The sequence below is a fragment of the Schistocerca serialis genome, chromosome 6 (assembly GCF_023864345.2).
Source record: "Schistocerca serialis cubense isolate TAMUIC-IGC-003099 chromosome 6, iqSchSeri2.2, whole genome shotgun sequence".
NCBI classification, from domain to species: Eukaryota; Metazoa; Arthropoda; class Insecta; order Orthoptera; family Acrididae; genus Schistocerca; species Schistocerca serialis.
In genome coordinates this window covers 563,368,820-563,390,900 of record NC_064643.1, presented here as the reverse complement: position 1 = coordinate 563,390,900, position 22,081 = coordinate 563,368,820, and the positions used below count along the sequence as shown (strand labels likewise).

The 22,081-nt window shown below is 38.7% G+C and overlaps 1 protein-coding gene across 1 annotated transcript in view; it reads right to left on the bottom strand.

Annotated features, from left to right (window-relative positions):
- LOC126484423 (uncharacterized) overlaps positions 1 to 22,081 on the bottom strand; it is a 251,771-nt gene that overhangs the window by 184,557 nt on the left and 45,133 nt on the right. Inside the window, exons 4-5 of the mRNA XM_050107937.1 lie at positions 11,821 to 11,956; positions 11,483 to 11,578 (exon numbers count right to left, since the gene is read on the bottom strand). Coding sequence (XP_049963894.1) covers positions 11,483 to 11,578; positions 11,821 to 11,956 — 232 coding nt within the window. The remainder of the gene's footprint in view (positions 1 to 11,482; positions 11,579 to 11,820; positions 11,957 to 22,081) is intronic.

Sequence of the window (22,081 nt, the reverse complement as noted above, 5' to 3'; positions counted from 1 at the left end):
TAAAAAACAACGGAGATGATCATGAAAACTATTAGCAAGTTATTAAATTGTGATCCAGGCAAAATTTTATCAGACACCATCGCCTTTCATTCCTTTCCTATGGTCTCTGTTCCATTTTTCTTTCTCTCATTTTTCTTCAGTGAAAATTCTAGGAATTCTCGATTTTTAATTTCCTTCAACACATTGAATGATTTTTTGTATTTATCATACAATTCATCCAATTTATTCCTCTGCAGAGCTTATAATGTAGCAGACCAAGATACAAGATAATGAAGTAACTATTAATGCTTTTATGATCCGCATTCTGTTTTGTTCTTTAATATGGAATCTTTTTTGTCTTATTATATATGCCAGTTACTTGTAAGGAGATCACACTTGATCACCACCACCACCACCACCACCACCACCACCACCACTACTACTAGTAATACTAAATGATAATTGAAATCCTCAGCTGCCGACAGGTGTTGTTGATATACCTCAATGGGGACAGCTGAAAATGTGTGCCCCGACTGGGACTCAAACCCGGGATCTCCTGCTTACATGGCAGACACACTATCCATCTGAGCCACTGAGGACACACACGAATAGCGCTGAGGGTTTCAATTAATTATCATTTATTCTAGAGAAGCTGCATGGTCATCAATGGTATCTGTTCTTTTGAGAACAGTTACTATCTTCGCCAATAATAATAATAATAATAATAATAATAATAATAATAATAATAATTGATAGAGCAATTATATGAAAAGAAGCAGAAATTACAAGCATTGGCCAAACGACTTAGAAGATACAAAAAAGGTGAAAATAGAAGGAAACAAAACCAAACATTCAACACAAACCAAAAGAAATTTTACCAGACAATAGATAACACACACATTAAAATAGACAATCCACCAAACATAACAGACATGGAACACTTCTGGAGCAGCATATGGTCAAACCCGGTACAAAATAACAGGCGTGCACGGTGGATACAAGCAGAAACAGACACATACAAGATGATACCACAAATGCCTGAAGTGATAATTTTGCAACATGAAGTCACCCAAGCAATTAATTCTACTCACAATTGGAAAGCCCTGGAAAAGATAAAATAGCAAATTTCTGGCTAAAGAAATTCACCTCAACACATTCACATCTAACTAAATTATTTAACAGTTACATTGCAGACCCATACACATTCCCTGATACACTTACACATGGAATAACTTATCTGAAACCTAAAGATCAAGCAGACACAGCAAACCCAGCTAAATATCGCCCCATAACATGCCTACCAACAATATACAAAATATTTACTTCAGTCATTACACAGAAATTAATGACACATACAACACAGAACAAAATTATAAATGAAGAACAAAAAGGCTGTTGCAAAGGAGCACGAGGATGTGAAGAGCAACTGATAATAGATGCAGAGGTGACATATTAAGCTAAAAGTAAACAAAGGTCGCTACACTATGCATACATTGATTACCAAACAGCTTTTGATAGTGTACCCCACTCATGGTTACTACAAATATTGGAAATATACAAAGTAGATCCTAAATTGATACAGTTCCTAAACATAGTAATGAAAAATTGGAAAACCACACTTAATATCCAAACAAATTCAAATAATATCACATCATAACCAATACAGATTAAGCGTGGAATATATCAAGGAGACTCATTAAGTCCTTTCTGGTTCTGCCTTGCTCTGAACCCACTATCCAACATGCTAAATAATACAAATTATGGATACAATATTACTGGAACATACCCACACAAAATCACACATTTGCTATACATGGATGATCTAAAACTACTGGAAGCAACAAATCAACAACTCAACCAATTACTAAAGATAACAGAAGTATTCAGCAATGATATAAATATGGCTTTTGGAACAGACAAATGTAAGAAAAATAGCATAGTCAAGGGAAAACACACTAAAAAAGAAGATTACATATTGGATAACAACAGCAACTGCATAGAAGCGATGGAAAAAACATATGCCTATAAATATCTAGGATACAGACAAAAAATAGGAATAGATAATACAAATATTAAAGAAGAACTAAAAGAAAAATATAGACAAAGACTAACAAAAATACTGAAAACAGAATTGACAGCAAGAAACAAGACAAAAGCTATAAACACTTACGCTATACCAATATTGACCTACTCATTTGGAGTAGTGAAGTGGAGTAACACAGACCTAGAAGCACTCAATACACTTACACAATCACAATGCCACAAATATAGAATAAATCACATACATTCAGCAACAGAAAGATTCACATTAAGCAGAAAGGAAGGAGGAAGGGGATTTATCGACATAAAAAACCTACATTATGGACAGGTAGACAATTTAAGAAAATTCTTTATAGAACGAGCAGAAACTAGCAAAATACACAAAGCAATCACTCATATAAATACATCGGCTACACCACTGCAATTTCATAACCACTTCTACAACCCTTTAGATCACATAACATCAACAGATACGAAGAAAGTAAGTTGGAAAAAGAAAACACTACATGGCAAGCACCCGTATCATCTAACACAGCCACACATCGATCAAGATGCATCCAACACATGGCTAAGAAAAGGCAATATATACAGTGAGACGGAAGGATTCATGATTGCAATACAGGATCAAACAATAAACACCAGATATTACAGCAAGCATATTATTAAAGATCCCAATACCACAATAGATAAATGCAGACTTTGCAAACAACAAATAGAAACAGTAGATCAAATCACAAGCGGATGTACAATACTAGCAAATACAGAATACCCCAGAAGACATGACAATGTAGCAAAAATAATACATCAAAAGCTTGCCTTACAACATAAACTTATAAAACCACACGTTCCCACATACAAGTATGCACCACAAAGTGTACTGGAGAATGATGAATTCAAATTATACTGGAACAGAACCATTATAACAGATAAAACACCACCACATAACAAACCTGACATCATACTCACCAAAAAAAAAGAAGAAATTAACACAACTAATTGAAATATCCATACCCAATACAACAAATATACAAAAGAAAACAGGAGAAAAAAATTGAAAAATACATCCAACTGGCTGAGGAAGTCGAGGACATGTGGCATCAGGATAAAGTTGACATTATACCAATTACACTATCAACTACAGGAGTCATACCACACAATATCCACCAGTACATCAATGCAATACAGCTACATCCAAACCTATATATACAACTACAGAAATCTGTAATTATTGATGCATGTTCAATTACCCGAAAGTTCCTAAATGCAATATAACAGATACCATACAGTTAAAAGGAAGTGACGCTTCATCAAGGTCCGCGTCACTTTCCGTTTTTAACCAGACTTAACGTCTGAGAAAGTAAAGAAATAATAATAATAATCTTTATTTGTCCATAGTAACCTTACTGTCTTTCACATCATTTTGGTACAATGATGTAAGGCCATACATAAAGGGCATCCGAGAAGTCCCTAGCCATTCTTGGGCAACGCTAATTTTTGTATCTCTACTGCAGGTGATTTGAAAGATGTTTACCACATAACGACAAATCAGTGTTGTGTGTTCACAAAGTGCACTATTTGCTAAACACCAATTTCCAAAAGAGGCATAAAGACCCCACACAATCCTGTAATGATAAAATTGAAGTGTTATTAAATTGTCTAAAAGTTTAATGTTAGATTCTGATGTCTACTTTCTCACCCATATGAATCCTACAGCTTATAGACTTTATGCCCACCCTGAACTCCACAAAGGTAATATCCCTATCTGTCCTGTGATGTCTTCATTCTTAGCTCCATGTTACGAATTAGCCAGATCAAGATCAAAACCAATTTTAAACATAGTCACGGCATACTTAATTCAATTGACGTAGCTACACAAGTTAAAAAACATGCAAATCCCCTAGTGCCAAGCCACTTTCTTTTGATGTTAGCAAATTATTCACTAATACAACTGTTCAGGAGTGCCTAAACATTCTCATTCTCACAGACTTATTAAGCAGGAGTTACCCCAGTTGTCACAGATGACAATGTTAGCTGTACAATCCTGTCCAAGACAAAATTATTTCATTTTCAAATGCAGGATATACAAAGAGTTGGATTGTCTAGCTGTAGGATCGCCCCACTGCCTCAGTCCAGTCCTTGCTGAAATCTTCTTGGGCAATTTCGAAAAACACTTTCTGGAAAATAATCCACTCTCTTCCCAAGATTCGATACTGGTTTAGGTAAGTTGATGATGAGTTGTGCATATGGACAGGTACTACCAGACAACTTTGAAACTTCCTTAAACAGCTGAATTCTGAGCACAAAAGTATAAAAGTCACTATGGTGCTTGGTGATCACTGCATAAATTTTTTAAATCTAACTGCAGACATCAGTGATCATATTCATACTTTCAAGATTTACAGGAATCTTACCACCACAGATATGGAAATACTTAACAATTCTCAGCAACCATATACCCACAAACATCCTGTTTTTCATTGAAAGATACATCACCCACTATTCATCCGCATGAAAGACAACTTCAAAACAAAATTAAGTGCAGTCAAACAAATACCATCAAACAATGGCTACCCTCCTACCTTGGTGGGCTGCATAAAGCACAAAAATCGAAACATGTGCACACTCTTCTTTACCCTATTCTCAGCACATCTCCCTCAAGAACAAAAACAGGGCACAATTCCATATTTAGGAAAAGTCTCACTGAATGTACGCAGAAAGCTTAAATCCATGAATTAAAAAAAAGAAAACCAATATCATTTTATGCACACAACACTGTTGGGCACTTTTTGTCCAATGTTAAGGACAGTACTCCAGCTTTGTGAAAGAGCTGAATATATAAAATTACTTGTAACTGTGGCAAATTATACATAGATATGTCTGGCAAATACAGGGTTATAAATACAAAATCAAATAGGGGTAATGCAGGAGTCAATTTAATAATGAATGAAAAAACAGGAGTGTGGGTAAGCTACTACAAACAGCATAGTGAACGCATTATTGTGGCCAAGATAGACACGAAGCCCACGCCTACTACAGTAGGACAAGTTTATATGCCAACTAGCTCTGCAGATGATGAAGTAATTGAAGAAATGTATGATGAAATAAAAGAAATTATTCAGATAGTGAAGGGAGACGAAAATTTAATAGTCATGGGTGACTGGAAGTCGGTAGTAGGAAAAGGGAAAGAAGGAAACGTAGTAGGTGAATATGGATTGGGGTTAAGAAATGAAAGAAAAAGCCGCCTGACAGAATTTTGCACAGAGCACAACTTAATCATAGCTAACACTTGGTTCAAGAATCATGAAAGAAGGTTGTATACCTGGAAGAACCCTGGAGATACTGACAGGTTTCAGATAGATTACATAATGGTAAGACAGATTTAGGAACCAGATTTTAAATTGTAAGACATTTCCAGGGGCAGATGTGGACTGACCACAATCTATTGTTTATGAACCGTAGATTAAAAATGAAGAAACTGCAAAAAGGTGGGAATTTAAGGAGATGGGACCTGGATAAACTGACTAAACCAGAGGTTGTACAGTGTTTCAGGGAGAGCATAAGGGAACAATTGAAAAGAATGCGGGAAAGAAATACAGTAGAAGAAGAATAGGTAGCTTTGAGAGATGAAGTAGTGAAGGCAGCAGAGGACCAAGTAGGTAAAAAGATGAGGGCTAGTAGAAATCCTTGGGTAACAGAAGAAATACTGAATTTAATTGATGAAAGGAGAAAATATAAAAATGCAGTAAATGAAGTAGGCAAAAAGGAATACAAACGTCTCAAAAACGATATCGACAGGAAGTGCAAAATGGCTAAGCAGGGATGGCTAGAGGACAAATGTAAGGATGTAGAGGCTTGTCTCAATAGGGGTAAGATTGATACTGCCTACAGGAAAATTAAAGAGATCTTTGGAGAACAGAGAACCACTTGTATAAATATCAAGAGCTCAGATGGAAACCCAGTTCTAAGCAGAGAAGGGAAAGCAGAAAGGTGGGGGGAGTATATAGAGGGCCTATACAAGGGCAATGTACTTGAGGACAACATTATGGAAGTGGAAGAGGATGTAGATGAAGATGAAATGGGAGATACGATACTGCGTGAAGAGTTTGACAGAGCACTGGAAGACCTGAGTCGAAACAAGGCCTCGGGAGTAGACAACATTCCATTGGAACTACTGACAGCCTTGGGAGAGCCAGTCATGACAAAACTCTACCATCTGGTGAGCAAGATGTATGAGACAGGCGAAATACCCTCAGACTTCAAGAAGAATATAATAATTCCGATCCCACAGAAAGCAGGTGCTGACAGATGTGAAAATTACTGAATAATTAGTTTAATAAGTCACGGATGCAAAATACTACCGCGTATTCTCTACAGACGAATGGAAAAACTGGTAGAAGCTGACCTCGGGGAAGATCAGTTTGGATTCCGTAGAAATGTTGGAACACGTGAGGCAATACTGACCCTACAACTTATCATTGAAGCCAGATTAAGGAAAGGTAAACCTACGTTTCTAGCATTTGTAGACTTAGAGAAAGCTTTTGACAATGTTCACTGGAATACTCTCTTTCAAATTCTGAAAGCGGCAGGGGTAAAATCAAGGAGCGAAAGGCTGTTTACAATTTGTACAGAAACCAGATGGCAGTTATAAGAGTCGAGGGGCACGAAAGGGAAGCAGTGGTTGGGAAGGGAGTGAGACAGGGTTGTAGCCTATCCCCGATGTTATTCAATCTGTATATTGAGCAAGCAGTGAAGGAAACAAAAGAAAAATTCGGAGTAGGTATTAAAATCCATGGGGAAGAAATAAGAACTTTGAGGTTCGCCGATGACATTGTAATTCAGTCAGAGACAGTAAAGGACTTGGAAGAAAAGTTGAACGGAATGGACAGTGTCATGAAAGGAGGGTATAAGATGAACATCAACATTAGCAAAATGAGGATAATGGAATGTAGTCGAATTACGTCGGGTGATGCTGAGGGAATTAGATTAGGAAATGAGACACTTAAAAAAGTAGTAAAGGAGTTTTGCTATTTGGGGAGCAAAATAATGATGGTCGAAGTAGAGGATATAAAATGTAGACTTGCAGTGGCAAGGAAAGCATTTCTGAAGAAGATAAATTTGTTAACATCGTGTATTGATTTAAGTGTCAGGAAGTTGTTTCTGAAAGTATTTGTATGGAGTGTAGCCATGTATGGAAGTGAAACATGGACGATAAATAGTTTGGACAAGAAGAGAATAGAAGCTTTTGAAATGTGGTGCTACAGAAGAATGCTGAAGATTAGATGGGTTGATCATATAACTAATGAGGAGGTATTGAATAGGATTGGGGAGAAGAGAAGTTGTAGCACAACTTAACTAGAAGAAGGGATCAGTTGGTAGAACATGTTCTGAGGCATCAAGGGATCACCAATTTAGCATTGGAGGGCAGCGTGGAGGGTAAAAATCGTAGAAGGAGACCAAGAGAAGAATACACTAAACAGATTCAGAAGGATTTAGGTTGCAGTAGGTACGGAGATGAAGAAGCTTGCACAGGATAGAGTAGCATGGAGAGCTGCATCAAACCAGTCTCAGGACTGAAGACCCCAACAACAACAACAACAACAACAACAACAACAACAAAATCAACAACAACGTCTGGCAAAGCAATTTGCACCCACTTGAATGGACATCACAGAAGACGGAAACTTAAAAAATGAGACTATTTTTCCATACCACTTGCTCAAAGAAGGCTATAATTACAAGATGTAACATGAAGTACTACATCACATTCATTAAGGAAGGAAGATGAACTATCTTGAAACAATGGCAGTTAATAAACATATGTCCATCTGGCTGACGTTAGTACCGAATTACTGGAAACAGTTATCTTACTTGCCACTTCTGACGACAGATACTACTGATAATCCCATCCAGGCCATGTTGTAAATTACCCCTCTTACTCACATGCTTTGTTTTCCTTTATCTGATTTACTATAATTTCTCTTGCGTTAAAAATGCTTTGTATAATCACAGTTTCTTCACTTACCTGCTCAATCTCACTAGTATATCTTATGTATTTGTAATTTAGGTCCTATTAAACACAAGCTTATTTTGCTCAGCCAAGCCTTTGGAACTTGTCACCAAAGTTGATTGCTTAATTTATTTTCTTCTATGAATAACTGTAGTTTGTATTCATTTCTTTAGTTAATGCATAACATATTTTATCTTAATTAAATAGCTTTACATCATAATTCCTCTTGTTTTATTCATAAATCAAACATTAACATCTTTCAACTCTGGGAATGAAGATACTCTATATACACACTACTTTAAAATCTTTGATCGTGAAAAGTTTCACTGAACACAAATTCATCTTTGTACCTGATGATGGTATAACAGCTGAAAACTGGTTTGGGAAATAAATAATAAATATTTTAGGGTTGACAATTCCACCAGGAGTCCACACCCCAAAGCCTACTCTGTGACAAACATTGCACTTCGTACTGAAAGAAAGGACTTAGCACATCCAGGTGTTTCATCATCTTGAAGCTGAGGATGATGTAACATGCACAACCACATGTCCTGACTAAAATGAGGCAATGATTAATGAAGATTTGTGGGCACATATCCTTTTCAGTGATACGGCTACCTTTTGTACCTGTGGCCTCATCATCTGTGACAAATTCAAGCTATGGGCTGATTACCAACCACACATTGCTAAAATTGGAAAGTTTCCCTCCAAAGGTGTGGCTGGGCCACACCTGACAAGTCACAGTTCATTCTTTTAAGCGGAAGCAACAATCACATCAACATCATACCTGGATATACTTGAACAATTCCTGCACCCCTATTGTTTTCCGACAAAATTTTTATTCAGTGATGTTTCAACAAGATGGCAAGACATTGCATTCTGTGGACACTGTGCATAATTAACTCAACGACACTCTCCCAGGATGGTGGATTAGACAAGGCTCACCATGATTCTGGGCAGCATGCTCACCTGGTCTAACATCGAATGGGGGTCACATCAAAGGAGAGGCACAAAAGGTGAAGATTAGGGATTTGCAGCACATTTCGGCATTGGTGTGTGCAAGTATCAGGTGCACTGAGTATAGCTGACACCTCTGCTTGGACTGCAAGGGCAGTCACATCGAATGGCAGTGATTTAATGGAAATGGGGTGTCTTCTTACATACTGTATTCATACTCTTTCATATTGTAAACATTTTATTTGAGTTAAAGTGCTACTTCCCGGAAATGCTAAAGGACTTCTCAGGCACACAGTATAATGATACACAAGCTGTTCAGTTTAACTGAAAACATTGAAAACAACACATCAGTTCCCTAGAGTTGCTTTATATTATTTGGCAATCTATTACAGAATTTTCTTCCCACTGCAAGTAGACTGTGACCTTAATACCCTATGATAATCTCATCTTGTTCATGTATTGTAATTATGAACGTAGCTATTCATAAGCATAGTTCTTCTCTTCCACATACCAACAGTCTTAAGGAAATACAGAAAGTACACAATGAGTAAATTATACTTTTTGAAGTATTCCCTGCAGGACTGGTATTTGTTACATTAGCAATTATCCTAAATGTTCTCTCTTGTAGCCTGAATATTCTATCCATGTAGACTATGGGTGTCCTACTGCAAGTTTCAATTCCATATTGGAAATGCAAGTGGGTTAATCCATAGTACACTTGTTTAAGGACAGAAGGGTTTATTACATCTGAGAGAGGTTTCAGTAAGTAAATACTGCAGCTAATATTTCTACAGATGCAGCTGTATGCTCTTTCCATTTAAAGTGGTTGTCATTCACAATGCGTAAAAATTTAAGATTATCAGATGTTTCAACTTTAGACCATGAGTGTGTATGGGATTCATTCTAATTCAACAAGAACTTAATTACAACAGTCTTGTCCTTATTCAATGTACGTTTATTCATTGTTTTATACACACACACACACACACACACACACACACACACACACACACACACAGATATATATATATATATATATATATATATATATATATATATATATATATATATATATATATAAAGATGAGGTGACTTACCGAACAAAAGCGCTGGCAGGTCGATAGACACACAAACAAACACAAACATACACACAAAATTCAAGCTTTCGCAACAAACTGTTGCCTCATCAGGAAAGAGGGAAGGAGAGGGGAGGACGAAAGGAAGTGGGTTTTAAGGGAGAGGGTAAGGAGTCATTCCAATCCCGGGAGCGGAAAGACTTACCTTAGGGGGAAAGGACGAGTATACACTCGCACACACATATCCATCCACACAAGTTGTTACAACAGACAAGCCATTTTCGCTCTACACAAGAAATCGTAGGAGAATTAATGCAGATGAGAAGTTGAATGTTTGGTGCAAACTGTCTTGTGTTTTAACTAAATATATTGTTGTACAAGGACATATCACTTTATATTACCATTCCTAATAAACTTCCTTATCCTAAAAAACTATCTTATCAGCTACTGAAGCATCTTTCTCTTGTGTGGGTTGCAGGGGTTACGACCTCTGGGGAGGTGGGTGGGTTTTTTTCATGGCTGTGTGAATTTGCCTTATGCTGCTGTGTAAGGCGTGTGACCTTGAAGCAGGGACATGCTTGTGTCTGTATATGTGTGGATGGATATGTGTGTGTGTGCGAGTGTATACCCGTCCTTTTTTCCCCCCCTAAGGTAAGTCTTTCCGCTCCCGGGACTGGAATGACTCCTTACCCTCTCCCTTAAAACCCACTTCCTTTCGTCTTTCCCTCTCCTTCCCTCTTTCCTGATGAGGCAACAGTTTGTTGCGAAAGCTTGAATTTTGTGTGTATGTATGTGTCTGTGTTTCTATCGACCTGCCAGCGCTTTCCTATGGTAAGTCACATCATCTTTGTTTTTAAATATATTTTTCCTGCGTGGAATGTTTCCCTCTATTATATTGATGCAATTACATTTATTTTCACTGATATAATATCACAGTCAGATTATTAAAAGGTTTGCACAGGATGGAGTGGTATGGGTAGCTGCATCAAACCAATCTTCGGACTGAGGATCACTACAACTAGTACGCATACTTTCAATTGAGTGGGGGTCATGACTTTTTGTCTATCTTGGACAGTGATAATCCTTTCAATATAATGTTCATAGGAAATCACCTGCATGAATTACATGGCAAATATCCTGGGACAACCTAAAAAATTAAACTAAACATAAAACATTGTACATGTGACCTAAAGATGTGATCTAAGTCCCGAAACATGATACAGATTAAATATTTTGCATTTTGACTGAGCAGATGTAATTATTATTAAAAACCTCATACTGTCAGATGTGTCCCACTATTCCATAATGGAAAAACTTCAGAAGGACAACAATGAGGATGAGGATGGGGGAATGCAACCACCTTGCATATCTTTATACTGATCACAGACATTAAAAATGTATGCCAAGCGTATTTCATACTCACAAGGCGAAAAATAGTGTGCGACCTCGAACTTCGTTCATTCATATTTGTCTCACCAATATGTCTAATCTTTTGTCCTCTTCTCATCAATAATAAAATCTGAAATAAGAATAGAATTACAATTGTTGAAGAGAGAACACACATTCTAGTGGAATAGGTAAAAAGTTACTAACACCTATACATATTTACTATTCACATATTACAATCTAGGTTTAGCAGATTATCAAAAATTAGTTCCTAATGTTGCGAGTGTATCACTATCTGCAACTGTAACTAACTGCATTATAACAAAAAAGGATGTTAGAGGCTATGGAACATTAACTGTATTCAAAAGGAAAAACCTTTTCAGTGGTAGTAACAAGTTCCTCCTTCAGTCCTATAACAACTGCTTTTCCATCCTCTTCACGAATTTTCAAGTTGTATTTCTTATCAAGAAGATCATTTATCTTTTCATTATAAATTTCCATGTAGGAAGCCCTGCAAAATTAAGAGCCTTGTAGCAGTACTGTAAATTAAAAACATAACAAAGTACCCTGAAAAGAACTGTTCCAATATCATTTCTTGTGGAAAATTCTGCAATAATGTCTCTACTGTAATTTATTGCTATTTCATCTACCGTAAAATGCTGATCTTGAAAAGAAGGCCAATTTGCTAAATTTTATGGACACTACAAAGCTGTCTCATGTATCATATATAAAAATCAGGTTCCTAACCATGGAGAATGCAGGATGGAATAATGATAATATTATGAAAAGGGTAGATAACTACTCACTACGTAAAGGAGCACAGTTGAGGCAGGCACAAGAAGAAGGCTGCTATACTTTTCAGTTTTCAGCCATAAGACCTTCTTTTAAAGTGATGACACATAAGGGCCCGATTTTTTGTCACCAGACAGTCAGTTCACGGTCAAGTTTCAGATGATAAACCTGGGCTGATTAGAGCTACAACAATGCTTCAACTTAACCGTGGAATAAGTGTTAAACAATTAGGCCATGTGTAAAAACAATGACAGTGTCTGTTCCATTCATACCTGATTATTCAAGAACTGTGAGATTTGTGGTTAGGTTTCACTGCTTGTGGATGTTCAACAGGAAACTATTGTAGCAGTATTGAAAGTTAAACAATAGTGCACTGGCCATATGACTGTGTACATTAAGTATTTGTGAAAAGTGAAATTAAAATACTGTGAAACGCAGCTGTGCATCTGTCTGTCGGCTACATTATTTACAATAGTCAGTGTCGGAATCAACAACCCATTTTCAGTCAGTATAGCAGCGCAGTAAATCAACACCGAGGGCAACAAACAATAAATATTGCAGGCGGGACCGCTACAATCTTCCAACCCGCACACTTTCTTTCAGGAGTGCTAGTACTGCAAGGTTCGCAGGAGAGCTTCTGTTAAGGTTGGAAGGTAGGAGACGATGTACTGACAGAAGTAAAGCTGTGAAGACGGGGCGTGAGTCGTGCTTGGGTAGCTCAGTTGGTAGAGCACTTGCCCGCGAAAGGCAAAGGTCCCAAGTTCGAGTCTCGGTCCGGCACATAGTTTTAATCTGCCAGGAAGTTTCAGCGCACACTCCACTGCAGAGTGAAAATCTCATTCTGGTCACTCTCACTTATTTTCGTACTTTCCTGTGCCACACAAACTTGCTGAACCTTGACTTACCCCTCCCCCTTTTCTCTTCCCTTATTCCAGCACACACATACTAAGCTCCCCAAATCCATTTACATCTGCTGTGCTCTCTCTTCACACATATCCACCCAGAGAGAGAGAGAGAGAGGGAGAGAGAGAGAGAGAGAGAGAGAGAGAGAGAGAGAGAGAGAGAGAGAGAGAGAGAGAACAGCCTGGTGTGTGAGAACTGTGATTCCATTATTTCAGTATAAGTGATTGGCACTTGTTCATAGATTTTACCAAACTTAGTCTAAAAGCAGTACTTCTCCACAATGGGAATAAATTTCCTTATGTTCTGATTGTTCATGCAGTTAACAAAGGAGACATACGAGAACCTTAAACTGATATTCACCCATATCCAATACGAGAAATACAAAAGGTATGTATGTCAAGATCTCAAGGTTACTATAATTCTGCTTGGTTTGCCACTTGGGTACACATGGTACTGCTGGTTTATAAGTGAGAGGGACTGCAGTGACAGGAAACACCACTGTCCTGGGAAAAAAATGGCATGCTCAGAAAGAACTGTTACCTGGATACAAGAATGTGGTAAAAACTCCTATTTCCAACCCAACAAAATGTATATTTACGTCAACTGCATATTAAGCTGGGTCTCATCAAAAACTTTGTGAAAGGCATGAGCAAAACATCACTATGATTCATGTATTTGCGAGAAGTTCCCAAGGATCAGTGAAGCAAAATTAAGGAGTACAGTAAGTAAGGTAATTAATGGCAGACGAACATTTCCTTGATTTCTTGAGTGATGGAGGAAAAAAAAAAAAAAGGTATGGCGGTCTTTCATAAATGTTTGTAAGGACTTTTTAGGCAACCATAAGGCAGAATTAGTGTGACCACACCACCATATGGGACAACATGCCACTTATGATACATTTCTTGAACAATCATTTTGACTTCTTCCTGGATAACCTTGCTGTCATTAGCAACAAACATGGAGAATAGTCACACAAGGACATTTCTCAAAAGGAAAATCGTTATCAAGGCAACTCTAGTACAGCAACGTTATCTGACTACTGCTGGACATTACAAAGCGACTCCCCTGAGGCAAAGTATCGCAGGAAACCAGGACACTGTTCTTCACTCATATGTTGTTCATTTCTTTGATTAATTTGTGTAATGACATTTTTTTTGTTCTCCCTTTGCTCGACACACAATGCACACAATAGGCTGACAAGAGTTTACAGAAACTAATATTAGTGCTATAGTGCTATAGTGCTATAGTGTTTCGAGAATTTCTGCACAAATTCTAGAACCATTCTGCCTTTGACCGTCTCAAACACACGATATTTTAAATATAAGTGTGAGAGAGCTTATCTACTGCGTGTCACGTGTGTGTGTGTGTGTGTGTGTGTGTGTGTGTGTGTGTGTGTGTGTGTGTGTGTGTGTGTGCGCGCGCGCGCGCGCGTGCGTGCGCGTGTGCGTAGTAGGAAGACTGTAGACACGGTGGTCGAATGACCTCGACAAGTGTTTGCCGGTCACACCATGGAAGTTTAATGAAAGAACACAGCAGACTTAAGGAATTTCTGTGTTATTCCGTGCTGTTTTATCACTTTGACTACTGAAGTGAAAAAAAGGAGAACAATTGAAATATTGTTAAATTAATGCTTATCTTGGACTTGGAAAGGATAAGACGTGTATTCAGATTCAGGATGAGAATGGACATGGTTTTTAAGCCAACTTTCTCTTGTGTGTAAATGAACTTTGTTTCGAACCTTTGGATATGCGAGGAGACTTACTTGACAGTGTTTGTTTGTGTGGAAAATGAGATTTGCAAAAGTTTGATGTTTAAATATACATCGTTAAGTGAAGCAAAAGAAACTGTGTACGTCTGCTTATTTTTATACGTAGAAAGAGTCTTGAGAAATTCTTGTTCCTAGCAAATATACTTCAGAAAAGAAGAGAAAAGGAGGTTGCAGCAGCCAGCTAACCAGCAAGGAAAGTCGGCTGACCATCTCAAGTAAGTTGTGTCGTTAAAGAAGTGGGACTTTACACACATACACACATACTCCACCACTTTAAGTCGTCAAAACTGTTGAAGTGCGGAACAGGAGGAGACTGGGGCAGGGAGGGAGAGGGATGGCAGGCTAGGGGTGGGGGGATGGCAAAGTGCTGCTTGTGGGAGCGTACAGGGACAAGTTGGAGGCAGGGTATGGCAGCTAGGTGCAATTGGAAAGTTAGACGCAATGCAGATCGACGAGAGGGGTGGGGGTGGGGGGGGGGGGGGGAGGGGAGAAGCAAAAAGACTGAGGGCACACTGGAGGGAAAGAGGGTTGTGTAATACTGGGATGAGAACAAAGAAGGGGCTAGACGAGTAAGCACAATGACTAACGCAGGCTGAGGCCAGGAGTGTTACGGGAACGTAGAATATATTATAGAGTGTTCCTACCTGTGCGGTTAAGAAAAGCTAGTGTTGGTGGGAAGGATCCAGATGGCACAGGCTTTAAAGCAGTCACTTAAATGAAGAAAATCATGTTGGGCAGTGTGCTCAGCAACTGGATGGTCCAGCTGTTTCTTGGCTGCAGTTTGGCGGTGGCCATTCATGCGGACTGACAGCTTGTTAGTTTTCATGCTCATGTAGAATGCAGCACAGTGGTTGAAGTTTAGCTTGTAGATCACATGATTGGTTTCATGCCTTCAATGGGATGGGTGATGTTTGTGACCACCTCTCCTTCTCCCACTGGCTAGAGTGGAAGCACTTTCTGCCACCAACCCTACCAATCACACTCAACCAAAGACCAATGTTAAACTATGCCTGACTCAGTACACTTCTCCATCCAACCGTGATCCGTCCCCATTGTCCCCAAATCACCCCCTGTTAACTTCCCACAATTTCTTAACCTTGAACCTTGCCTCACCATAATTCCCCAAATCCTTCCTGCACTCCTACCTTCTACACCTTTCCTTAAGTCCATAAGCCCAAACACCCAGGATGCACCATTGTAGCCAGTTACTGTGCCTCCACTGAGAGAATCTATGTATGCTCTTGCAGACCAAGACCTTCACCCTATTACCCGCAACCTACCCTCCTATATAAAAGATACCAACCACTTCCTTCACCGACTCTCCACAGCTCCCGTTCCTTTACCATGTGGTGCTCTGCCCGACATTACTGATGCCACCTCCCTTCACACAAACATCCCCAATGCTAATGGCCTTACCGCTATTGAACACACCTTTAACAACACCCAATGGATTCCAAACCAACAACTTCCTTAGTAGTCATCATGACCAACTATATCCTCTCCCACAATTACTTCTACTTTGAAGGCATGACCTACAAACAAATCTGGGGTATTGTTATGGGCACCCACATGGCACCATCCTATGCCAACCTATTCATGGGCCATCCAGAGGAATCCTTCCTAAACACCCAGAATCCCAAACCCCTCACCTGGTTCAGACTCAAGGATGACATCTTCGTGATCTGGATTGAGGGTGTGGTCACCCTATCCACATTCCTTCACAGCCTCAACATCAATTTGCACCAGAGACAACGAGGCAATCAATGGAGTGGCATCATGTAAATTCACCTAAGGAAAAAAAAAAAAAAATTCAAAACCACACCTTCTGCTGGAAAAGTTATGGCTTCGGTGTTTTTTGATTCCGAAAGACTCTTGCTTGTGGACATCATGCCAAGTGGAACCACCATAAATTCTGATGCATATATGACGACACAGAAGAAACTTCAAGCTCGACCGAGTCGTGTTCGACCACATCGCAAAAGCAGGATGTTTTGCTGTTGCACGACAATGCACAGCCACATGTCAATCAAAAAACCATGGAAGCGATCACAAAACTCGGATGGACAACACTGAAACACCTGCCTTACAGTCCTGACCTGGCTTCATGTGACTATCACCTCTTTGGGAAACCGAAAGACTCTCTTTGTGGAACAAGGTTTGAAGATGATGACTCCCTTCTGCACACTGCCAAACAGTGGCTCCAACAGGTTGGTCCAGAATTTTACCGTGCAGATATACAGGCGCTGGTTCCAAGATGGCGTAAGGCTGTTGAGAGGGATGGAAATTATGTGGAGAAATGAAAATATTGTTCCTAAAGGATGTATCTACACACTGTAAAACTTTCAAACAAGTAAAATAAAAGATGGATTAAAAAAAATAGTGTGCATTTCTTTTGGAGTGAGCCTCGCAGATTTGATCTGTTGCTTCAGTTAGAGGAGGAGGAGGAGATTAGTGTTTAACGTCCCGTCGACAACGAGGTCATTAGAGACGGAGCGCAAGCTCGGGTGAGGAAAGGATGGGGAAGGAAATCGGCCGTGCCCTTTCACAGGAACCATCCCGGCATTTGCCTGAAGAGATTTAGGGAAATCACGGAAAACCTGAATCAGGATGGCCGGAGACGGGATTGAACCGTCGTCCTCCCGAATGCGAGTCCAGTGTGCTAACCACTGCGCCACCTCGCTCGGTGCTTCAGTTAGAAACTGGTGAGCCTCAAGCAGTTGCAGGTGTAGACAGGGCACAACAAACTTTCAGCACCAAATTGAAAAGCAAGAATGTAGGGAAATCAGTAAAGAGAAAGTATTTTCTTAGGTAGTTCCAAAGGAAGAGGTGTTGGCCAACTTTTGCAGGACGAACTAGGATCAGAATACCAGGTCAACAATTTTTTCAAACCTAGTGCTGGTCTGAAACAGGTGACAGATGTTTTAGGACCACTTTGCAAAGATTTCGCAAAAGAAGACATCATGGTTATAGTGGGTGGGCCAGGTAACAGAGCTGACAGAGATCCTGGGTACAGTATAGAGTGTGACCTGGCAAAGATTGCTTCAGCATCAAAGCATGTTAGTGTTGAGTTTGTATCTGTTCTTGGGTGTGATGACCAACCTCATTTGAACTCTTCTGTCAGGAGAGTTAATTTGGAGTTAGAATGGCTGCTTATGTTGGGTGAAAGGTCACACATTGGTGTGGTTCCTGTTGATTCTTTCAATAGGTGGGATTATACTAGGCATGGCCTTCACCTCAACAGGAAAGGGAAGGGTAAACTGGCTGGGAAAATAGCAGGAAAGTTACAGGTGAGAGGCACTATCATGAGTGATACAATACCAGTGGTTTTAGGGTTAAGAAAAGACCTCTTTTTAGGGTAGGGAGGACAGAAAGAAACCAAGTTTTAAGAGAGCTTAGGACTGAGACAAACCTTCAGTTTGAGAAAGAAACCAAAAACCATATTTCTATCTTATTACATCAGCATAAACAGCTATTCGTTAAGAATTTTCATCAATCAGTAGAAATTTCAACTCTACCCAATTTTAATGTCAGCTATGTTTATTGCATCAAAATATTCAAGGACTGAGAAATAAAATTAATGAATTAATTATCTGCACAGATGAATTAGAGTCCTCAAACCTAGCTGACAATCTGCCTCTCTGAACATCATGTGACAACTGGTACAGAACTTTTAAGTGTTACAGAATTTAGGTTAGCATCTCACTTTTGTAGAGCAGAAATAGAGAAAGGAGGAGTTGCCACATTCGTCAGGAACAGTCCTACATTTAAGAACATAGACATTCATAAATTTTGCCTAGAACAGCATATGGAAGCATGTGAAACATAAGTATAATTTCATAAAAAAATCTTTCATAATATGAACTGTATATCGAGCACCTGCAAGTAACTTTAATCTGTTCATAAACCACCTTGAAGCTGTACTGGTCCATTTAACGAGCAAAAGCAAAGAAATGGTGGTTGCTGGAGACTTCAATGTAGATTTCCTTAAAGACTCTCCCTTTATTGGCCAACACCTCTTCCTTTGGAACTACCTAAGAAAATACTTTCTTTCTCTTTACTGATTTCCCTACATTCTTGGTTTTCAATTTGGTGCTGAAAGTTTGTTGTGCCCTGTCTACACCTGCAACTGCTTGAGGCTCACCAGTTTCTAACTGAAGCAACAGATCAAATCTGCGAGGCTCACTCCAAAAGAAATGCACACTATTTTTTTTTTTTAATCCATCTTTTATTTTACTTGTTTGAAAGTCTTACAGTGTGTAGATACATCCTTTAGGAACAATATTTTCATTTCTCCACATAATTTCCATCCCTCTCAACAGCCTTACGCCATCTTGGAACCAGCGCCTGTATATCTGCACGGTAAAATTCTGGACCAACCTGTTGGAGCCACTGTTTGGCAGCGTGCAGAAGGGAGTCATCATCTTCAAACCTTATTTGAGTTAGTAACACTCTCACTCAACTTAATTCCCACTGTAAAGTTCCCAACTAGAGTAGGCAATTGCTCACAAACAGCCATTGATAATATCTGTAAAGAAAAGCCCAACCAACAAAATTATATTACAAAACCAATAGTCAATGGCCTTTCAGACCATGACATGCAGTTCCTTCTGTTAAATGTTATTACTGAACATGATATAAAATCTGAAAATGTGAACTCAACAGGGTAATCAATAAGCCAAAATTTTATTTTTTTAGTACACTCCTCAGAGACATTCACTGGAGTGATGTGTACAGTGCTCATGACATGGATGAAAAATATAACACTTTTGCTAATAAAGTGCTTACCTTATTTGAACACTGTTTACCCCTAAAACTAGCCAAGGTCAGAGCAGAGTCTACAAAGAAGCCATGGACTCAAGGAATAGAGGTATCTTGTAAAATAAAAAGAAAACTGTATCTGTCAATCCGAAACAGTTTTGATGCTGATGCTATAGCACATTACAAGAAATACTGCAAACTATTAAAGACTGTAATATGGACATAAAAGGAAATATATTACAAAGAAAAGATAGTCATATCAGATAACAAAATAAAGAGAATATGGGATATAGTGAAGGAGGAGACTGGCAGAACCACACACGAAGAGGGACAAATAGCATTAAGAGTAAATGATACAGTGGTGATAGATGTGTATAGTGTTGCAGAACTTTTTAACAAACATTTTATAACCGTTACTGAAAAGATGGGGTTGTCAGGTTCTGTAGATGCTACCATGTGTTACCTCAGACAGGACATTTTCAAGTAACTTCCATAATATGAATTTGACCCTCACTACCCCAGCAGAAGTAACGTCCATCATAAAATCTTTAAAGTCAAAAACATCTAGTGGGTATGATGAAATATCAACAAAGCTATTTAAAGAATGTGATTCTGATTTAAGTAACATATTAAGCTATCTGTGTAACTGGTCATTTATCAGTGGAATATTTCCTGAATGTTTGAATTATGCTGAAATTAAGCCACTGTGTAAGAAGAGAGATAAAGAAATAGCATCAAATTTCCGTCCGATTTCACTTTTGGTAGCATTCTCAAAAATTTTAGAAAAGGTAATGTACAATTGGCCTTATAACCATCGTATCACAAATAACATACTGTCAAAGTCACAGTTCAGATTTCTAAAGGGTTCTGATATTGAGAAGGCTATCTATACTTACAGTGAAAATGTACTTAATTCATTACACAAAAAATTTCAGGCATCTGGTATATTTTGTGATCTATCAAAGGCATTTGACTGTGTAAATAACAATATCCTTCTAAGTAGATTAGAATATTATGGTGTAACAGGAAATGCTGCAAAATGGTTGAAATCTTATATCTCCGATAGGAAACAAAGGGTGTTATTAGTAAAAAGTCATGTATTAAGCTATCAGGCATCATCCAATTGGTAACTAATTACATGTGGGGTCCCACAAGGTTCCATCTTAGGGCCCTCACTTTTTCTTGTGTATATCAATGACCTTTCATCAGTAACATTACCCGATGTCAAGTTTTTTTTGTTTGCCAATGCTACAAACATTACAATAAATAGCAAATCAAGTGCAGTCTTAGAAAGATCAGCTGGTAAAATATTTGTGGATATTAATCACTGGTTCCTAGCCAATCCTTTGTTACTAAACTTTGAAAAAAACACATTACATGCAGTTCAGAACTTGTAAGAGGTGCCCCACAAGTATATGCCTAATGTGTGATGACAAGCAGATAGAAGAAGTGGACAGTGTTAACTTCTTGGGATTACAGGTTGATGATAATTTCAACTGGGAGGAGGGCACCATAGAACTGCTGAAGCGTCTAAACAAATCTCTATTTGCAATGCGAATTCTGTCAGACATAGGGGACATAAAAACGAAAAAGCTGGCATACTATGATTACTTTCACTCCATAATGTCATTTGGGATTTTTTTTGGGGTAATTCATCAAACCAAGCTAAAGTTTTCTGGGCACAAAAATGGGCAGTAAGAATTATATGTGGGGTGAACTCAAGAACATCCTGCATTGGCCTGTTTAGGGAACTAGGGATACTAACTACTGCTTCCCAATATATTTATTCCTTTATGAAATCTCTCATTAAAATGTATCACTTTTTCAAACCAACAGCTCAGTTGATGGAATCAATACTAGAAATAAGAATAATCTTCACAAGGTTTTAAAGTCATTTACTCTTGCACAAAAAGGTGTGTATGATTCAGGAACACAAATTTTCAATAACTTGCCAGCAGCCATAAAAAGCTTAACAACCAATGAAATTCAGTTTAAGATAATCCCAAAGGATTTATTGGTGGCCAACCCCTACTCCATTGATGAATTCCTCTCAAGGGAACCTCCCCATCGCACCCCCTCAGATTTAGTTATAAGTTGGCACAGTGGATAGACCTTGAAAAACTGAACACAGGTCAATCGAGAAAACAGGAAGAAGTTGTGTGGAACTATGAAAAAATTAAGCAAAATATACAAACTGAGTAGTCCACGCGCAAGATAGGCAACATCAAGGATAATGGTCCCGTGGTTAGCGTGAGCAGCTGCGGAACGAGAGGTCCTTGGTTCAAGTCTTCCCTCGAGTGAAAAGTTTATTTTCGCAAAGTTATGATCTGTCCATGCGTTCATTGACATTTCTGTTCACTGTAATGAGTTTAGTGTCTGTGTTTTGCAACCGCATCGCAAAAGCGTGCGATTAGT